The 19,120-nt window shown below is 40.1% G+C and overlaps 1 protein-coding gene across 2 annotated transcripts in view; it reads right to left on the reverse strand.

The window, feature by feature from the left end:
- RAI14 (retinoic acid induced 14) overlaps positions 1-19,120 on the reverse strand; it is a 154,379-nt gene that overhangs the window by 28,045 nt on the left and 107,214 nt on the right. For both annotated transcript variants that reach the window (XM_008060261.2, XM_021713481.1), the window contains one exon: positions 7,534-7,622. In XM_008060261.2, the coding sequence (XP_008058452.1) occupies positions 7,534-7,622 (89 nt within the window). The remainder of the gene's footprint in view (positions 1-7,533; positions 7,623-19,120) is intronic.

A 19,120-nucleotide genomic window follows, 5' to 3' on the forward strand; every position in this document is an offset into this window, starting at 1 on the left:
TTCATAGTATTATGATAATTGTTCAAGGTCTACTTATGAGTGAGAACATATGGTACTCTGTTCTTTGTTTCTGTGATAGATCACTGAGTATAATAGACTCTAAATCCATCCAAGTTGCCACAAAGTTCATATGTTTGTCCTTCTTTATAGCTGCATAATATTCCATTGTGTACATGTACCACATTTTTTTTTTATCCAGTCTAGTTTCGATGGGCAGCACGGTTCCATATTTTTGCTATTGTGAATATGCACTGAGAAATTTTAAGGGTAGGTGTGAGGGGGGAGTTGTTTAGTCAAGGTAGGATAATCAGAAACAAGAATCCCTTCCTCCCCTCCCTAAAGGAGGAGGATGAGCAAAGTTTAAAACTGAAGGAAAGAAACTCTTGGAGATAGAAAGACAAAGACTTTTTCTTCCTCTGCCTCCTTTTATTTTATGAGCGCCCTCCTTCCAGGATAAACATAAATGTTTGAGTTTACATACATGGTGCATTAAACAGGTTTGGTGGGCTAGCTTGGTTCCCTACTGTTCATCATTTATACTGCTATTTCTATGCACAAGCACATTCTGAGTTATAAACAAATACCTTACAAATGAACTTTTGGAACACGTCCTGATTGTAAGTTGGACGCAGTTTATGTCATGCATGTAATGCATTAACTTTTCTCTCTGCCATGGACAAAAGCTGGTCTGCATGAATAGCACCCACTGGAAAAAGGCACAGTTATCCAGAGACAAGGTGGTTGGGAGATTTAAACAACTTACTATAAAATAAAGAACAGGCTTTCTTTTCACTTCAAGTGTTCTATTCATACCCGGAAGTAGGTGCTGGGTTTCTATAGAAACAAACATTTTTCTATTCCCTAGCTCTGTGATTTGTTTTTCCAACCAGCAGCACAAAAAGTATGTTTCACTTAAAATAGTCTCAAAATCTGAATGACGCATCACTCCCTAGACACTATTTCACTGAAGTGAGATGTCTCTTATTGCTACCATTAACACAAAAATCTCTTTCCAAATGCAAATTTTTTTTGTACAGGATATATATTAGTGATAGAATCTCACTGTAGTGAGACAATGTATAAGTCTGGCTCCCATATAAAGCTGTAGATCTGTCTGAAATATCAGGAAGCAGTTTCCCTACAGGCAAATAACAAGGGCAACACTAATTTAAGTGCATTCCAGCAGAACTTTGCCTGAAAATTCTTTTTAAATGGTTTTTATAAATCAAAAGTCTTGGACTATTACAGGTAATCGAAAAATTTTGTTACTGTGAAAGGGTCTCTAGGTAGGATGGCCTAACACCACAGATGGTCGAGTGACAAGAGGAAGGAGTCTGGGTCCGTACAGTGTGGAGCAGAATGTAGGACTTTTTTCTTTCTTTTGAATTGGAGTTTCACTCTGTCACCCAGGCTGAAGTGCAATGGCACAGTCATGACCACCTCAGTTTCGACCTTTTGGGCTCCGGCGATCCTTCTGCCTCAGCCTTACAAGTAGCCGGAACTACAGGTGTGCACTACCACGCCGAGCTTTTTTTTTAATTGTAGAGAAAAGGTTTCGCCAAGTTGCCTGGGCTGGTCTTGAACCCACAGTCTCAAGCAATCCACTTTCCTCAGACTCCCATAGTGCTGAGATTATAGGCTGAGCCATTGAGCCCAGACAGAGTGTAGGACTTTCAAGTGAGAGAGAGAAAATTCTATCTTGTTTAAATCACTCTTATTCTGAAACTCTGTCAAACAATATCTAAGGTGTATACCAGTTAATAAAGAGAATCTGAAGGCTACTGCTTCGGAGAAGTGTTGATAACAAACAGAAGATTCTTTGGTCTTCTTCAGTCTTCTGGTATGCTTCTATTTAATTCTATCTCATACTCCAGGGTACTAAATGCATTAAAAAAAAAAAGGCTAGGAGTCCATTATACTATTTTCCCAGAATAAATGTTTTCTTAAAAACAAAAACCAGCCGGGCTCGGTGGCTCAGTCTGTAATCCCGCGCCTTTGGGAGGCTGAGGTGAGTGGATTGCCTGAGCCTGCGGGTTCGAGACCCGCCTGGGCAGCAAGACCTCATCTCTACAATAAATCAAAAAAAAAAAAATCAGCCAGGCGTGGTAGCGCGTGCCTGTAATTCCGGCTACTTGGAAGGCTGAGGCGGAAAGATCGCCGGAGCCCAGCAGGTCGAGGCTGCGGTGGCCGGGAGCGGCCACTGCACTCCAGTCTGCGTGACAGAGTGAGACTCCAACTCAAAAACAAACAAACAAACAAACAAACAAAAAAAACCCCAAAACCAAAAAACAGAAGGCTAGGCATGGTGGCCGACATCTGTAATCCTAGCATTTTGGGAGGCCAAGGCGGAAGGTTTGCTTGAGTCCAGGAGTTCAAGACCAGCCTAGGCAACACAGTAAGACTTCATCTCTACAAAAAATAAAAAATAAAAAATGAGCCAGGCATGGTGGCACACAGGTCTGTACTCCCAGCTACTTGGGAAGCTGAGGTGGGATGATCACCTGAGTCCAGGAGGTTGAGGCTGAGGTGGGCGTGATTCTGCCACTATACTCCAGTCTGGGTGACCAAGTGAGACCCCAACTAAAAACAAAACAAAACCAGATAGAATCCTTACGTCAATGAAGAATAAGAGCAAACAAGCAAAGGAAAGTGCCAAATAACGTGGGTCCGATTCAGAGACAGTCCAATGAGCTTAGGAGTTGACTTTGCCACCTGATCACTGAGGCCTGTGGTTCTGGCTGGCAAACTAGCAATTAAGAAATGGGGGGAAACCCAAAAGCTAAAAATGTAAGTCATGATCTTCTACAAATCTTTGGGTTTTCTTTTTCTGATTTGTAAAATGAGAGCAATCGTGTGACTGTCAAACCTTTTTATTTGTTTTTAAGATGTGAAACCTTTCAAAAGCCCAATGTGTAACAAAAGATAATCAGTGTGATCTGGCTGGAGTAGCTATAATCATGACAGTACAGTAGTGAAAAGCAGCAAGCACTTCCATGTCCCTGACACTGCTAAGAGACCCCCACTGGTCATTGCACTTAAGCCTCAAGACTCCAAGGCTATCTAAAATGGTATGATTGTTGATGTTGCACTATAACTACACCCATCGCCTTATATTCTGGCAGTGCTTTTCACTTAAGATTACTTGTAAATCATTCATAAAAATTTTCAGTCTTTCAACATTTCATGTGGAAGAATAGCATTAAAAATGCTAAAAACCAATGGCTTCTATAACTTAAATCCAGCCAACAGTATAAAAAGAAGAAAATTATACCAACTTGACTATACTGTAGACACTGACTGTGGATAAAAATAATTTTTAAATATCAGTATAACAGATTTTGAAGGGAGGTTTCTTAAAAAACCCTACAGGGAAGGATGATTTATGGTAACAGATCTATATACCATTTCTCACTGGGTCTTGTAATTGAAGATGACCACATCTCAGTAATTACATGGCAATACTTAAAGTGAGTTCACTGAAAAGACAACACCTGTAAAAGCTAAGCCATTTACTTCATTCCCTAAACATCCTAACAGATGTTTTGGACGAATGATGACCTCTAAGACAGTTACTAATGTCACCTCATTCTTTCCCTTGTATTCAGATATGCTTTCTGGAGAGGGAGAGTTAGCCAGTAGGTATTACAGCCAACAGGTAAGACATAGGCATGGGTAATCAAAGCTATCACAATTTATCTTGTATGCTGGGGCAGAAAAAACTTTGAGCAGTGTTGCGGTAGATAACACAACAGACATCCCCGTACACTTTTTTCCATGCAACTTTTTCCTTCTTTTATTCCTATGTTCTCTTTGCATGCTTTCAAGAAATCATGGGAAGAAATAAAACAATCAACAATAAAGCCCAAGGACCAAAGTGCTGGCTTCACTGCTAAAAATGTTAAATGAGAGGAAAGTGACTGGCAGCTCTGAGACATTTTCAACCCATGGGATGTTTGGACAATGTCCTGTGGCCACAAAATGCTGCAGATTCCACCAGTTTCAATCAGCTTCTACTGACCAACTAGGAAGCACTCACGATGCTTCACGATGCAGCATCTGCTCCGCTGTTGCTTCTTAGAGGGCAATGCCATCTCAGTCTGCAGGGAAGTGGGCACTGCCCTGGGAGGTCCATGTCTCCCCTCCTGGCACTGCACCAGGCTCTCAGGAACCGAGTTGAGGCTCTGGTGGTAAATACGAGCTCTACCCATGTGGTATTAGGCAACCACAAAAAAACTATGCCTCTTAAGAGCTCTTAATGGGGAAAACGAAACTGGCAGAATATCAAATTAAACTCTAAGATGTACAATTATTATATAATGTGATTTCAGCCATGTAAAAATGTGTTAGAGAAAATCTGGAAGGAAATACAGAAAAACAGAAACAATTTTTAAAAAAATTTATGATAGGAGTAAGAGTAAAATCTTCCTTTTTGTAGTTTGCTGTATTTCTCAAATTCAAGTGTTTGCTTGTTTGTTTGTTTTACAGTAGGCATGTATTAAAGAAACTGATTTTGGTCAGGTGTGGTGGCTCAAGTCCATAATTCCAGCACTTTGGGAGGATGAGGAGAGAGGATTTCCTGAGCCCAGGTGTTTGAAACCAACCTGGGCAACATGTTGAGACCTCATCTCTACAATAAATCAAAAAATTAGCCAGGCATGGTGGTGTGCACCTGTAGTTCCAGCTACTTGGAAGGCTGAGGCAGAAAGATCACCTGAGCCTAGTAGGTCAAGGCTGCGGTGGTTGTGAGCATGCCGCTGCACTACAGCCTAGGTGATAGAGTGAGAATCCGACTCAAAAAAAAAAAAAGAAAGAAAAAGAAAAAGAAACTGACTTTTCCCTACAATAAAAAAAGGTAAGGGAGGATGTCTGATGATGATGGAAATAGCTACAGTCCTGTCTAATCTATTTCTTAACATCAAACACAATGAAATAAAACTATATGAGAGCACTAGCTTATTCCCTCTAAGTTAATTCTTTTAGAGGATGATTTTCTTAGAGAGGAAAAAAAAGGGTTTTTAGAGAAAAACCCTTAACTTAAGAGGACATATTTCTCATTACTTTATCCAGTCACACTGTACTTTGTGTATGGAATATGACTTTAAATGTAATGACAATGAACTTTGAAAACAAACAAAATAATAGGGTCTTGAGATTAAAATGACTTTAATTAGGGCAACCTAAATTAGTATTTCCCTCAAAGTAGTCGCTTAAGGAAACCATTCATCCTCCTATTGGTATTGCCATTTCTAAAAATATTTTTGGAACTCTCTGTGGAACTGCTCAGGAAAATCACTCTGTTACTTCAATCACTCCCTATTTTTGACCAAAAATGGTTTTACCAGTTTGACACATCATTTACCTGACTTGACTTCAAGTGGCTCTTGGCTTGTCCTAAAAATACCTATTCTCAACAGATATAAAGATTCCAAACCACTGCAATTTTTTAAAAGTTAAAACAATTTTGAAACAAGTTTCTGATCCTATTTTGAGTAATAATAGCATTCTTGGAATACCTGACTGATCCTCCAAGATGACTACTCTGAAGAGTCCAATTTGGTGAGGAGAAGGAAAGGGATCCATTACAGATTCACGAAAAGTCCTTACTGGGCACAGTGGATCACATCTGTAATCCCAGCATTTGAAGAGGCCAAGGCAGGAGGATTGCTTTAGGCCAGGAATTCAAGGTCAACCCGGGCAACATAGTAAGACCCTGTCTCTCTAAAAACAACAAACAAACAAAACTAGCCAGGTGTGGTGATTCACACCTGTAAAAATGTGTTAGAGAAAATCTGGAAGGAAATACAGAAAAATAGAAACAATTTTTTAAAAAATTTATTATAGGAGTAAGAGTACCAGTTATCTTCCTTTTTATCTTCCTTTTTAGAGTTTGCTGTATTTCTCCTAGCTGCTCTGGAGGTGCCCTTGAGCCCAGGAGTTCAAGGCTGCAGTGAGCTATAATCGTGCCACTGTACTCCAGCCTAGACAACAGAAGAAGAGCCTCTCTCTCAAAAATAAAAACAAAATTAAAAAATAAAAAGTCTATATAAAGACTATGGAGTTAGGCTGATTTTGTAGTCCGGTAAAAACTAACAAAAACCTATCAGAAGCTGAAGTTTTTCAAGTGGGGTAGAGAAATAAAAAGCCATCAACGGTTGCTTTGGTTCTTTGGGGTGCCCAGTAGGGGCAGAATCCCAGGCTGGAGACCACAGAGGTTCCTTCCTATAAGACAATGTTTATATAACTTAGAACAACACTACCTTTTTGTCAACACTGGCTTCACAATAGAATTGAATCACCTGTGGACATTTTTACACACCAGTTGGCTGGGCTTGGTTGCTCAGCCTGTAATCCCAGTACTTTGGGAGGCCTAGGCAAGTGGATTGCCTGACCCCAAGGGTTTGAAACCAGCCTGGGCAACTTGGCAAGACCTCGTCTCTACAATAAATCAAGAAATTAGCTGAGCATGATAGCATGCGCCTGTAGTTCTAGCTACTTGGAAGGCTGAGGCGGAATGATCGCTGGAGCCCAGGAGGTCAACACTGGGGTGGCCTTGAGTGTGCCACTGCACTCCAGCCTGGGCAACAGAGTGAGACTCCCAACTCAAACAAACAAACAAACAAAAAATCCACCAGTTGACTGGCAACCTCTAGACAATGAAATCTGAATCTCAGAGGGTAGATTTTAGGTATATATGTGTGTGGGGATAGGTATGTGTATGTTGTTTATTCTTTCCTTTTCTTTTCTTTTGAGTCAATCTCACTCTGTCAACCAGACCCAGGCTGGAGTGAGGTGGCACAATCATGGCTCACTGCAGCCTCCACCTCCTGGGCTCAGAAGATCCTTCCTCTTTAGCCTGCTGCATAACTGGGACTATAGGCACCTGGCACCATGCCTAGTTAATTTGGGGGTTTTTTGTAGAGATGAGGATTTGCTGTGTTGCCCAGGCTGATCTCAAACTCCTGGGCTCAAGCAATCCTCCCACCTCAGCCTCCCAAAGTGCTGGGATTACAGGCATGAACCACCACACCTGGCTCTGTATGTTCTTTTGTTTTCCATTCTTCTCTTCCTTCCTCCCTTGCTTCAAGTTCCCAAGTGACCCTGAAGAACAGTAAGGACTGAGAATCATAGGCAGCTGGTCTAGATGAAGATCATGGCTCTGTCCATAAAGTGTACCTCAGCTAGGTGATGAACTGAGCTCCTAAATAACTCACTCCATTCATTACCTCACACTACGATACATGAAAACAAACATCAGGGAATACTGCTTGGTCTATACATACAATCTTAGAAAATACTCTGAAAATGGGGATAAGAAGCATATAGTCTGTAGTTGACTAACCCCATGTTGATAAAAACATACTTATAAAGGCACAAATGATGAAAACTGTGTCTCAGTCCAGTCATTAGAGGTGATTCTCTTTTCACCTTTTGTTGTATCTGTGGACTCTAAATTTTCCACAATGAATATGTATCATTTTTGTGATACCTACTCTTGTGCCAGCCTGCTGACTTAAGAGATTAAAAACCACATACCAGTAGTATCTTGGGCTGTCACATCCACACCATGTGTAACCATCACCCTGAGGCATTCCACGTGTCCTTTTGCAGCAGCAAGATGAAAACTAGAAAGAAAGGTAAACAAAATCTCTTAAGATTTCCACTCTTCATTCAGCATTTGTCTCTGACAACTTTTATTTTCCAATTCATGTACACTTTCTCTCATTTGAGCTCCACAAGCACCCATTGAGTAGGCATTACTATCAATCTCATTTTAAAGAGGAGGAAATGGAAGCTCACTCAGTATGACCTGCTAATTTTCTCATTGATGACTTTTATTAAGTGATGGAAGAGGAGCTTGATTTTAGGTCTTCTACTCAGAGACTAGGCTTGAAAAAAAATTCAGCCATATACTTGTTGCTTTATGAAACAAGTCAAGAGCCCCTACTAGATTCAATTTCTAAGTAATAAGTCTTTATCAATTTTTTTTCTGCTGTCTAGTGCTTTCCCCAAATCCATCATTTTAATGTAATATACTCTAAAAAGAGGAACTAGTATAAGTCAAACGGTGGTCAAGGTTCTTGGACAGTTCAATGCAAAATCTGCTATTATGTTGTAGCTAAACAACAGTTGCAAGCAACAGTTGTCAAGTGTCTAATGTGTGTCAATCATCATACTTTTATACATTACACTTTCATACATTATACACTTTTATACATTATACACTTTTATACATTATATGCTTTTTTTATACATTATACACTTTTATACATTATCTTTCATTCCCATAACAGTCTTTTTTTTTTTTTTTGAGTTGGAGTCTCACTCCGTCACCCAGACTGGAGTACAGTGGCCACTCCTGGCCACCGTAGCCTCGACCTGCTGGGCTCTGGCGATCCTTCTGCCTCAGCCTTCTGAGTAGCCAGAATTACAGGTGCGCGCTACCACGCCCGGCTAATTTTTTGATTTATTGCAGAGATGAGGTCTCGCTGCCCAGGCGGGTCTCAAACCCGCGGGCTCAGGCAATCCGCTCACCTCAGCCTCCCAAAGGCGTGGGATTACAGGCTGAGCCACCGAGCCCGGCTCCATAACAGTCTTTTAAGGAGAATCCTATTGCTGTCTCCATTAGATGGTGGGTGTCTACACTCCAGTGCAAACAGCATTAGAGAAAGCCCACAGTTAGGCTCCAGAACTCAATGACACTTGGGAACACAAACCCCACTCAACATGTTTAGACTGGTTATTAAAAGAAGGGGTAACATTCAAATACCACATCAATCATCCCTGCAGGTCTTGGGGGTGAAGGGCACTTTTATAGACGGAAAGAAGCAAAGCACAATTCCACTGGGCCTGAGGTCAGGCCTAGATGCCAAGATGGCCAAAAACTTTGAAAAGGTCTCATCCCCTCCTCTCAGTCTCCTTCCTGTAGAGAGGTGAATGAGTCCTCCAGTTCTTCTTCTTTGTCTGTCCCATTTTAGGGAATTGCCCCCAAGATACTTCCCACATAGCACCTTGGTGTCTGTACCTCTGAATTAATGCCCAGGCAATATTTTCTCATTGGGTAGAATCTGCTACTGAAGCCCAGGGACACACCCAACTGGCAAACCCAAGAGCTAATATTTGAACCCAAGTTGGTCTGATTTCAGACCTCTGTTCTTAATAATTTGACTGAGGGAAGAAGACAAATAATCAAATGGAAAAACTTCAGTTCTAGTTGCAAATCAGCCATCACTTAATTATCTGTGTTTTTTGAGGAAGTCATTTTAACCTCTCTGTGTTTACATTTACTCCATTGTAAAGGGTGGGGATTGAGTCAAATAATTTCTCATGTTTCCTCTGGCGCTAATGTTGTATTATTTTAGCCAACCTAGCTCTGATCACTCCAACTACTTCTGTATTTCTGTACCAATCTATGTGTAATGTTTGTTTACAGTCAAAGTAACTTTGTAGGTGATTTCACATTACAGTAAAACTTTGATTACAAGGAATGATTTGGGAATGTGGTGACCTGTTTACATGGAATTCCTGATTCACTACAGCTTAACCAAAAGAACCTCCCTAAAAGGCAACATAATAATACCTCAGTTCTTCAGCATTCTTTGGGTAGCTTAATCTTACAATAATTTCACTTTTGAGCAGTAAATCTTTTATTAATCTTGGTAAATGATTCTAAGTTCTCCAGACTCAATAACAGTATATGTAACATAATTCATCATTCTTGGGGATATGGAATCACCACTAAGAGCCTCAATTACAGAACTCTACTTTAAGGGAAACTCATAGAAATGCCCTTAGATCACTAAGCCCTGAAATTGATTAATATTTATCTTCTTTCCTGATTGTCTGTATGTTTGTTTCTAAGCTGTTCGCTCTGCTGTCCCCTATGACAAAGGGAGAACTAAATCAAAAGAATCTAAACAAGAGGGGAGCCATAGCCTATTCTAAAGATAAATGTCCAGGAATAAAGTGATTTATACATCCATGCATGCACACACACACTCAAAGTCTATATTTAACTTTATATTGAAGTATAGCATATGTAAAGAAAACTATACATATAATTGTATAGGTTGCTAAATCTTCACAAATGAAACATTTTACCTTTACTAATCAAGATACAGAATGTGTTCAGATACCCCCCAAGCCCTCCTCACAGCTCCTGCTAGCACCCCAGAAGTTCTTCATGTGTACCTTCTAGTTACTAAACCCCTCCCCATGTGATATTGATATTTTTTCTGCTCAAAGGCTTCTTGGATTGCCTCTAGACTGCATACTCTATTTATGGGTGGTTGGAATTGCAGACCACCTAATAGTGAGACATTAGTGTACGCCACTCCTATATGTTGGTAAATGCAGTCTGAAGAATGTGAAGCGATATCCTATGCGTGACTTGGGAATTGTAGTGTTTCAGGATCATTCCTTGGAAGGTCCATGCTCATTACAAGGCAGGAGAAGTGAGGTGTTAGGAAGCTGGGCTCGATTTCTAACCCACAGTAGAAATTTTCTTAGACATTGCTTTTTAAAAGAAAACCCCTGATATCAACCTAAATTGATCTTTGACGGCTGTAACATATTTTGTTGAGAGATCCAGTTTCACAAATTGTGTGTGTGTGTGTGTGTGTGTGTGTGTGTGTGTGTGTGTGTGTGTGTGTGTGTGTGAAGAGAGAGCAAGAAAGATCTGTATTTTGCCCTGCCTCTCCCATTAAGTGTTTAGCTCAGATAGTGACTTTTTTCTCTATTCTAGGGACTTTCCAACTATTCTCCTGCAGAATTCTTGTGTCCTGCTGAGAAAATAGGATAATGATAGTCTTTTCCCAATTCATTATTTTCTCCTCATATATTTTACCTTAAGCTCCAGCACTTCTGCTCTTACAGTTAAAATTAACAAAGTACCAATAATTAGAAAAAAACCAGTTCATTATATAAGGACAAATATGCTTGTGATTTTACACTGCATGCCTCTAATAACATGTTTGGTTAGTAAAACCATTCTGATTTCATGTGATCTAATTAAAGATATTGTTTCAAGGTGTTTCTCTAAGAAGACTCTCATTTCCAGGTGTTTGATGTGTTCTGATGTCACACAAAAGCTGCTGCTCTACTTTTTGAGACACACAGGCATAGGGAGAAGTCTGAAAAGCAGGAATGGAAAAAGATGGTCATTTTAGCTATAAGTTTCCGATTCCTTTCTTGAGATAGACAAGATCTCCACTATGTATCATTATTCCTCTCCCTGAGTATGCACAGTTCCTGAGTCTGCTCTTGGAGAAAACATTCACTAAGGCTGATCTTCCAGGTCTCGCTGCCCATCCAGGTCTGCCCTCTGCCTTTAGCTCAGGAGGTGGTTCTCTCACCGGCTCCATTCCATGGGCTGCCTTGTCCTTTGGCTTCTGGTTGTGTTGGGCCAATGGGAGGTGCTTACAAGAAACAGGAGAAAAGGAGGAAAGAGTTCAGGGCATCATCTCTTTCACTCTGTCCCTTCCAGGCCACATGTTGGCAGTGGCTGCCTTCCTCTGTGAGGGCCACAGCTCTCCAGGTTGGCTGTCCCACAGCTACAGCTACAGCTTGCTCTAGGTTTTGGTAACTTCTTTCCCTCCTTGCCCCTTCAGACTGAGTAGAAATAGGTTTCCACTGTACTGTAACTAGTCCAGAGCTGTATTCCCAATCTTGCTGGTTTCCCTTAAGCCAGTCACACGTTTGTAAATAGTTCCTTTCTTAAACTCTCATCAATTATCCTATTTGAGGGTGCTATCTATTTCCTGCTGAGACCCAGAATGGCACCAGGGCTGTGTATTTTGTGTGTGATCATCTACAGGATGAACCGTTAGGTTCCAGTGTATGTTATTGGTCAAATATTTGTAAAGGCCAATTCAGCGTTTTAAAAAAATGTTTTAATTGCCATATTTAATTGGGTTGCTTATTTGGGCTAAAAATGCTGTAACAGGAGAATATAACTTCAATTTTATAGCATATAAGTGACTTCTCAAAAAGTGTTCTAATATGGCCTTAGGCCAAAGTAGAGATCTGTTTAAAGGGTTCAAGAATACACCTCTTCAAGGATAAGAAAAACAAGCAACTTAAATGAAAGCCAGCACAGTCCAGAATCTCCCACCATGCAATGAAGAAATGCTAAAATTTAGATTTTATGCTGTAGGTTTGGTTTTGAGAGAATAAGCAACATCCTCTCAATCACACATATGGGTTCCCCCACACACAAGAATGCACAGACAGCTACAACAAAACCAAAATTAAAACAAACAAACAAACCTCATACACACCTTATCAACCCAAGAGTCCCTCAAATTTATAGAACATGATCAAGACTCTCAGAAAATATAAAACCGTATCAGCTCCTGAACCCTCCCACCATGCTGAGGCTTCATGCATTCTACTTGATGCATACTAATGGAGTTGTTTAATTTTATCAAAATCATGACAGATTACTCATTAAAGTACATGCTAGAATGGTGGTCTAAAATTGGGAAATTCATTATAAATTCTATGGGCATATTCTGTAGAATAATAAAAGTTCTTCAGTAATTAATTAGAAGTAAAAAGGATTTACTAAAATCTCCTCTACTATATACTGTATTTATGTACATACACTATATATGTTTTATATATATTTTAATATAAACTATATCCTATTTAAAAATCTTCAGGTTAGATTTAGAAAAAGAAGATATAAAATAAGAATAACTACCAAGACATAGTTATTTTGATATCTACTGATCACTAATTATGATTATTATGATTATGCAAAGAATATGATCACTATCATAGAATTTCAGTCAGAAAATTGTTACTATATAACTTGCAACACAGTTCTATAACCCGAAAGAGTTTGCAAAATCAATCACTGCATAACAGAACACCAAAATGGTCAGTGCATTGGTTTAGCTCTGTCTTCTTGTTATGAAAGGTATGTAAATACAGAAGAAATAGGCACAAATTTAGACAGTGAAGCTGGGTGCGGTGGCTCATGCCTGTACTCCCAGAACTCTGGAAGGCTGAGGTGGGAGATTTGCTTGAGCCCAGGAGTTCAAGACCAGCCTTGGTAACATGGTGAGACTTTGTCTCTACAAAAAAAAAAAAAGAAAAAATTAGCTGGGTGTGGTGGCATGAACCTATAGTCCCAGCTACTCAGGAGGCTGAGGAGGGAGGATCACCTGAATCTAGAAGGTCAAGACTGCAGTGAAACTATGATCTTGCCACTGCATTCCAGCCTGGGTGACAGACTGAGACCCCGATTCAAAAAAAAAAAAAAAAATAGACAGTGAAATGGTTTTGTCAACAGCCCCCTATATAGATGGTGCTCTTTCTTTATCACGGGAGCACTTATATGGTCAACCTAGGTATCTTACACTTTAACAACCAACTACCAACAAAAAACTGGGTCATTTTGTTTATTCCTCTTGGAGAAAAAGCTGCTGGAAGTAGAAACTCTGCCTCCTTTCTCTCTCATTCCCCTGCCCCATGCCTAGAAGCAGCTGTCAATACACTGGACTGAGGAGTAAATACACTGGACTAAAAGGACAGGTAAGAAAACTACATTGTTGTTATTTCTTTTGTATTTTTAATTTGGATATCCAGTCATCCTAAGGCTTTAACCTTAGGAAATCTGGTCTGTATTCCTAATGTCCGTGATTTTGAGCTATTCAACAAAGCTTCCAATGTAACAGCTTTATTAGAGCTTAGATGAGGAACAAAATCAGAAAGTCCAATGAGAAAGTACAGCAAGAAGCATGGTATTAGAGAGTCCTTTAAGGACTTGGACTCACTAGGCTTGAACCTGCACTTTGCCATTTATTAGTCTCTGTATCTCAGTTTCTATATCAGTAACTGACTGTGAGGAATAATGAATGATGTATAAAAAGCAAACAGTGAAGTATGAAGTAATCACACAAAAAAGCCACTTTTTTTTTTTGGTGCCACAACAGAAGGCAAGCCACCAATGATTGTGACATGTTGCTTAATTTTAAAAACTGCCTCAATGCTCAGAAAGGACTAACAGAAGTGAAATCAGAACTATCAATGCTTTAAAAAAATGGAGAGAGAGAAAGGAGGAGGAGAAGGGGAGGAGGAGAAGGGGAGGAGGAGGGGGGAAAGCTATGTGCATTTCTATTGAATGTATTGAATGGAAACTTGGGAACAGGGTCACAGACAAAACCCATTAAGACCAGCCTTGTCTAAAGCTCACATTTGAGCAGCTAACATTCTGGCACCTTTCACGGAAGTGGTAATCCCCAAAGCAGGGTTTGGCAGCAGAAGGTCATTAACATTTAGCCTCTGAATGTGAACCAGAAGCACAGCCAATTTTTAATCAGATACTCAAGTGGAAAATTAGGTTTTGCTGGGTGGAAAAATATGGCTAGTCAGTGACAGAACCTGGATGTGTAGGTGGCGGTGAGTAGATTTCCCTTCTTAACCAGTGACTGACAAATGTAGACAATGGTGGCAGTCCAGGTGCCTGATGGGCTGGGGCCACCCTATCTGGATGGCAAGCAGGCATCTGTGGGGTCAGCTCAGGCTTAGGAAGCAGATGGTGCCCCAGGCCAGTACATGACTAATTAAGAGCATGGTTTGTGCCCTCTGATGGCCTGTGTCCTGGATAGCTGGCAACTCTCTAAATAAAGAGAGTTTGCAGATTACGCTTAGCATGGGGGGAGGGGAAGTTAGTAATTTGATTAAAATTTACCTGCCACTCCCTTTTAAGCATACACAGTATTCTTGACAGTGTCAATTCCTAGAACTAACTCAAGTATGGTGTAATTTTGATATTTTTATAGTTGTAGTTTTACAAGTACTACTACTTCTATAGCTAAATATATTCATTCACGTATTCACTATGATACTATGTGTGAGACACTGTTCTAAGCACTGCGAAAAGGTGGTGAATAAAACAAAGTTCCTGCCTTTATGCAGTTCAGCTTTTAGTGGAGAACTAAAGATAACCAGTAGTGATTTTTGCACCCTTTCCACCCTTGGACATTTGGCAATGTCCAGAGATATTTTTGATTAACTGGGAGTTGGGGAGAGGAGGGAGACTCTACTGGCATCTAAAGTATAGAGGCCAGAAATGCTGTTGACCATCCTACAATGCACAGGACAGTCCCCTGGAACAAAAACTGTCTGTCGAGTCCAAAATATCAGCAGTGCCCAGGTTAAGAAACCCTGAGATCAACCATTAAAAGCAATGTATGGCCGGGCGCAGTGGCATACACCTATAATCTCAGCACTTTGAGAGAACTGCCTCAGCCCATGGGTTCAAGACCAGCCTGGGCAAATGGAGAGACCTCATCTCTACAATAAATAAAAAAAATTAATACTGGGTGTGGTGGCGGGTGCTTGTAATTCCAGATACTTGGAAGGCTGAGGCAGAAGGATCACCTGAGCCCAGCAGGTCGAGGCTGTGGTGGCCGTGAGTGTGCCACTGCACTCCAGCCTGGGTGACAGAGTGAGATGCCAACTAAAAAAAAAAAAAAAAAAAAAGAGCAGTGCATATGCTAAAAATATAACTCTATAAAAACAAATTAAAGACTAAAAAACCAAAATGAGCAGAATTTAATCTTTTTATTGAGTGATAATCCACATATCATAAAAATCACCATTTAAAAATGTACAATTCAGTTGTTTTTAATATATTCACAGTGAGGCAATCAACCTCATTATCTAATTCTAGAACATTTTCATCACACTAAAAAACATCCCTGTATCCATTAGCAGCTCCTCTCCATTTCCCTGTCTCCCCAGGTCCCTGGCAACTACCCATGTACTATTTGTCTCTATGGATTAGCCTATTCTGGATATTTCCTAAAGAAGGGATCATACAATATGTGATCCTTTGTGTCTGGCTTCATTTAGCATGTTTTCAAGGTTCATCCATGTTGTAGTATGCATACAGTACTTTCTGACTGCCTTAATAACATGCCACTGAATAAATATACCACATTTTGTTTATTCATTGGCTAATGGACACTTGGGTTGTTTCTACTTTGAGTTATTATTACTCTTCAAACATTTGTGTACAATTGGTTGTGTAGACACATGTTTTCAATTCTAGTGAACTGAGTGAAATTAGAGTGGAAGTGCTGAGTCATATGGTAACTTTAACTTTCTGAGGAACTGCTAAACTTTTCTAAAGCTGCTGCACCATTTTATATCTCTATCAACAACATATTGAGGGTTGCAATTTCGCCACATGCTTGCCAAGGCTTGTTATTCTCTTGAATTTTAATTTAAGAGATGAGAATTTTAATTACGACCTAAAATGTCCAGAGGCAAACATTTAGGTCTTTCTTAATGAGCCCTCTGAGGTAGTTATTTGAGTTAATTATTAGCTGAAATTTCCCCTTAAAGGAATATAAAAGAGTCCATGTAAAACAAATTAGGAACATCCTTCAGCTTTGTCTCTACATAAGCTCTTATTTATTTATTTTTTGAGTCAGAGTCCCACTCTGTTGCACAGGCTGGAGTGCAGTGGCACACTCACAGCTACCACAGCCTTGACCTTCTAGACTCAGGTGATCCTTCCGCCTTGGCCTTCCAAGTAGCTGGAACTACAGGCATATGCCACCATACCCGGTTAATTTTTTTTTTTTTTTTAATTGTAGAGACGAGGTCTCACCCACTTGCCCAGGATGGTCTTGAACCCCTGGGCTCAGGCAATCCTCTCTCCTTCGCCTCCCAAAGTGCTGGGATTACAGGTTTGAGCCACCGCGCCCATCAGTTTTTACTTCTTCTTTTTTTTGTCTTATTTTCTTTCCTCTTTTAAAGATGGGGGGTACAATTCAGGGTTAGGTAAACAAATGTTCATTATGCAGGTATCCTTGTTGATGAAATGTGCCCTCCCTCCCGAATTCCCACTACTGCCAATCCCAACCCCTCCACACTCCCCCTCCAGCAGTTTCCCACTACCGCCAATCCTTTTCTTATAGTATTATGATAATTGTTTAAGGATGCTTTTACGTCTAATTAAAAAGTTGGTTTTTCCATTCAAAGACAAGAAATGCCATCAAAAGTCCATGCAGCAACATATTTTATGAGAGATTTCGTGTGCTTATTTGTTTATCTCTTTATATAGGTCAAGAATTTAGTGGAGGTGGGAGGAATATACAAATCTCTTATCCATTTCCTATCCCAAGGCCCAGTGACAGGGACAGTGGTCAGTGCCAGGGATAGCAAGGTACTATCACATCCTGATGTAGCTAAAGTGATAGTACGTCAACAATATGTCTTGGCACTCAAAGGGGGGTCTGTGGACCAGGAACTTGTTTGCAATATGGGCTCTGGTTCTACCCCAGACCTACTGAATCAAAAACTGCACTTGCAAGTGCCCCAGCTGATTTCGTGTACGCATGGCAGTTTGAGCTGCATGGCTCTAAACAAAGGACAGGTTAAAAACTCACATCATCATTTTTCTCTTAAAATTTAAAAATGTGGGCCGAGCACGGTGGCTCATGCCCATAATCCCAGCACTTTGGGAGGCTGAGGTGAGAGGACTGCCTGAACCCAGGGGTTCAAGACCAATCTGGGCAACTTGGCGAGACCTCATTTCTACAATACATCAAAGAAATTAGCTGGGTGTGGTGGCGCATACCTGTAGTTCCAGCTACTTGGAAGGCGAAGCTGAAGGATTGCCTGAGCCCAGCAGGTCAAGGCTGCAATGGCTGTGAGAGTACCACTGCACTCCAGTCTGGGTGTCACAGTGAGATTCCAACTCAAATAAATAAATAAATAAAAATTTAAAATGTTTTAAATTGACACAAAATATTCTGCATATTATAGGGTACATGTGCATGTTTGTCATATGTAATGGCCAGGTCAGAATATTTGGAGTATCCATCACCTGATTTTTTTTTTTTTGAGTTGGAGTCTCACCCTGTCACCCAGAGTGTGACTGGCCTCGGATCTGAGGGCTCAGGCAATTCTCTCACCTCGGCCTCCTAAAGTGCTGGGATCATAGATATGAGCTACTGTGCCCGGCCCATCAACTTGAATATGTATCATTCCCATCTATTAGTAATATTTTAAGTCCTCTCTTCTAGCTACTTGGCAATGTACAGTGCATTGTTGCTAACCAGTCACCCTACTCTGCTACTAAATATTGGAGGAGTCTATTTGTTCTATCTAACTGTATGTTTGCATCTACTAACCAGCTTTTCTTTATCCTCCTTCCCCTTCCACCCACACACCCTTTTCAGGCTCTGGTATCTATCATCCTATTCTTTGACTCCATAAGATCAGTTTTTATTTCTTTAAATTACCACATATGAGTGAAAACATGTGGTACTTGTCTTTCTGTGCCTGCCTTATTTCACTTAACATAATGACCCCCAGTTCCATCCACTTTGCTGCAAATGACAGGATTTCATTCTCTTTTATGATCGAATAGTATTTCACATTTTATCTATTTGTCTGCCAATTGGGCATTTAGTTTGCTTGCATATCTTTGCTACTGTGAATACAGCACAGGTATCCCTTTTACATACTGACTTCTTTTCCTTTGGATATATGCCCAGTAATGAGATTGCTGGATCCTATGGTAGAGTTTTATGTATTTTTAATTTGGAGGGAAACTCTACTATTTTCTATAGTGGTTGTCCCAATTTGCATTCCCACCAACAATGTATAGAATTCCCTTCTCTTTAAATTCTCACCTGCATCTGTTCTTTTTTGTCTTTTTAATAATAATGGGTAAGATGATAGCTCACTGTGGTTTTCATTTGCATTTCCCTAATGGTTAGTGATGTTGAGTATTTTCCATATATTTGTTGGCCATCTGTATGTCTTCTTTTGAGAAATGTATACTCATGTCCTTAGTCCACTTTTTAATGAGTTTTTTTTTGTTGTTGTTGAGTTGTTTGAGTTCCGTGTATATTCTGGATATTCGTCTCTTGTCAGATGAATAGTTTGCAAATACTTTTTCCCATTTAACAGATTGTCTCTTCACTTGATTGCCTTTTTTGCTGCATATAATCTTTTTGGTTTCATATAGTCCCATTTGTTTTTGTTATAGTTGTCTGTGCTTTTGAGGTCTTAGCCACAAAATCAATGCCTAGACCAATGTCTTGTCTTATATTTAAGTCTTTAATCCAACCTGAGTAAATATATATAATATACA

Source organism: Carlito syrichta, unplaced genomic scaffold (genome assembly GCF_000164805.1).
Source record: "Carlito syrichta isolate Samal-C Ts95f unplaced genomic scaffold, Tarsius_syrichta-2.0.1 Scaffold304573, whole genome shotgun sequence".
Taxonomy (NCBI): Eukaryota; Metazoa; Chordata; class Mammalia; order Primates; family Tarsiidae; genus Carlito; species Carlito syrichta.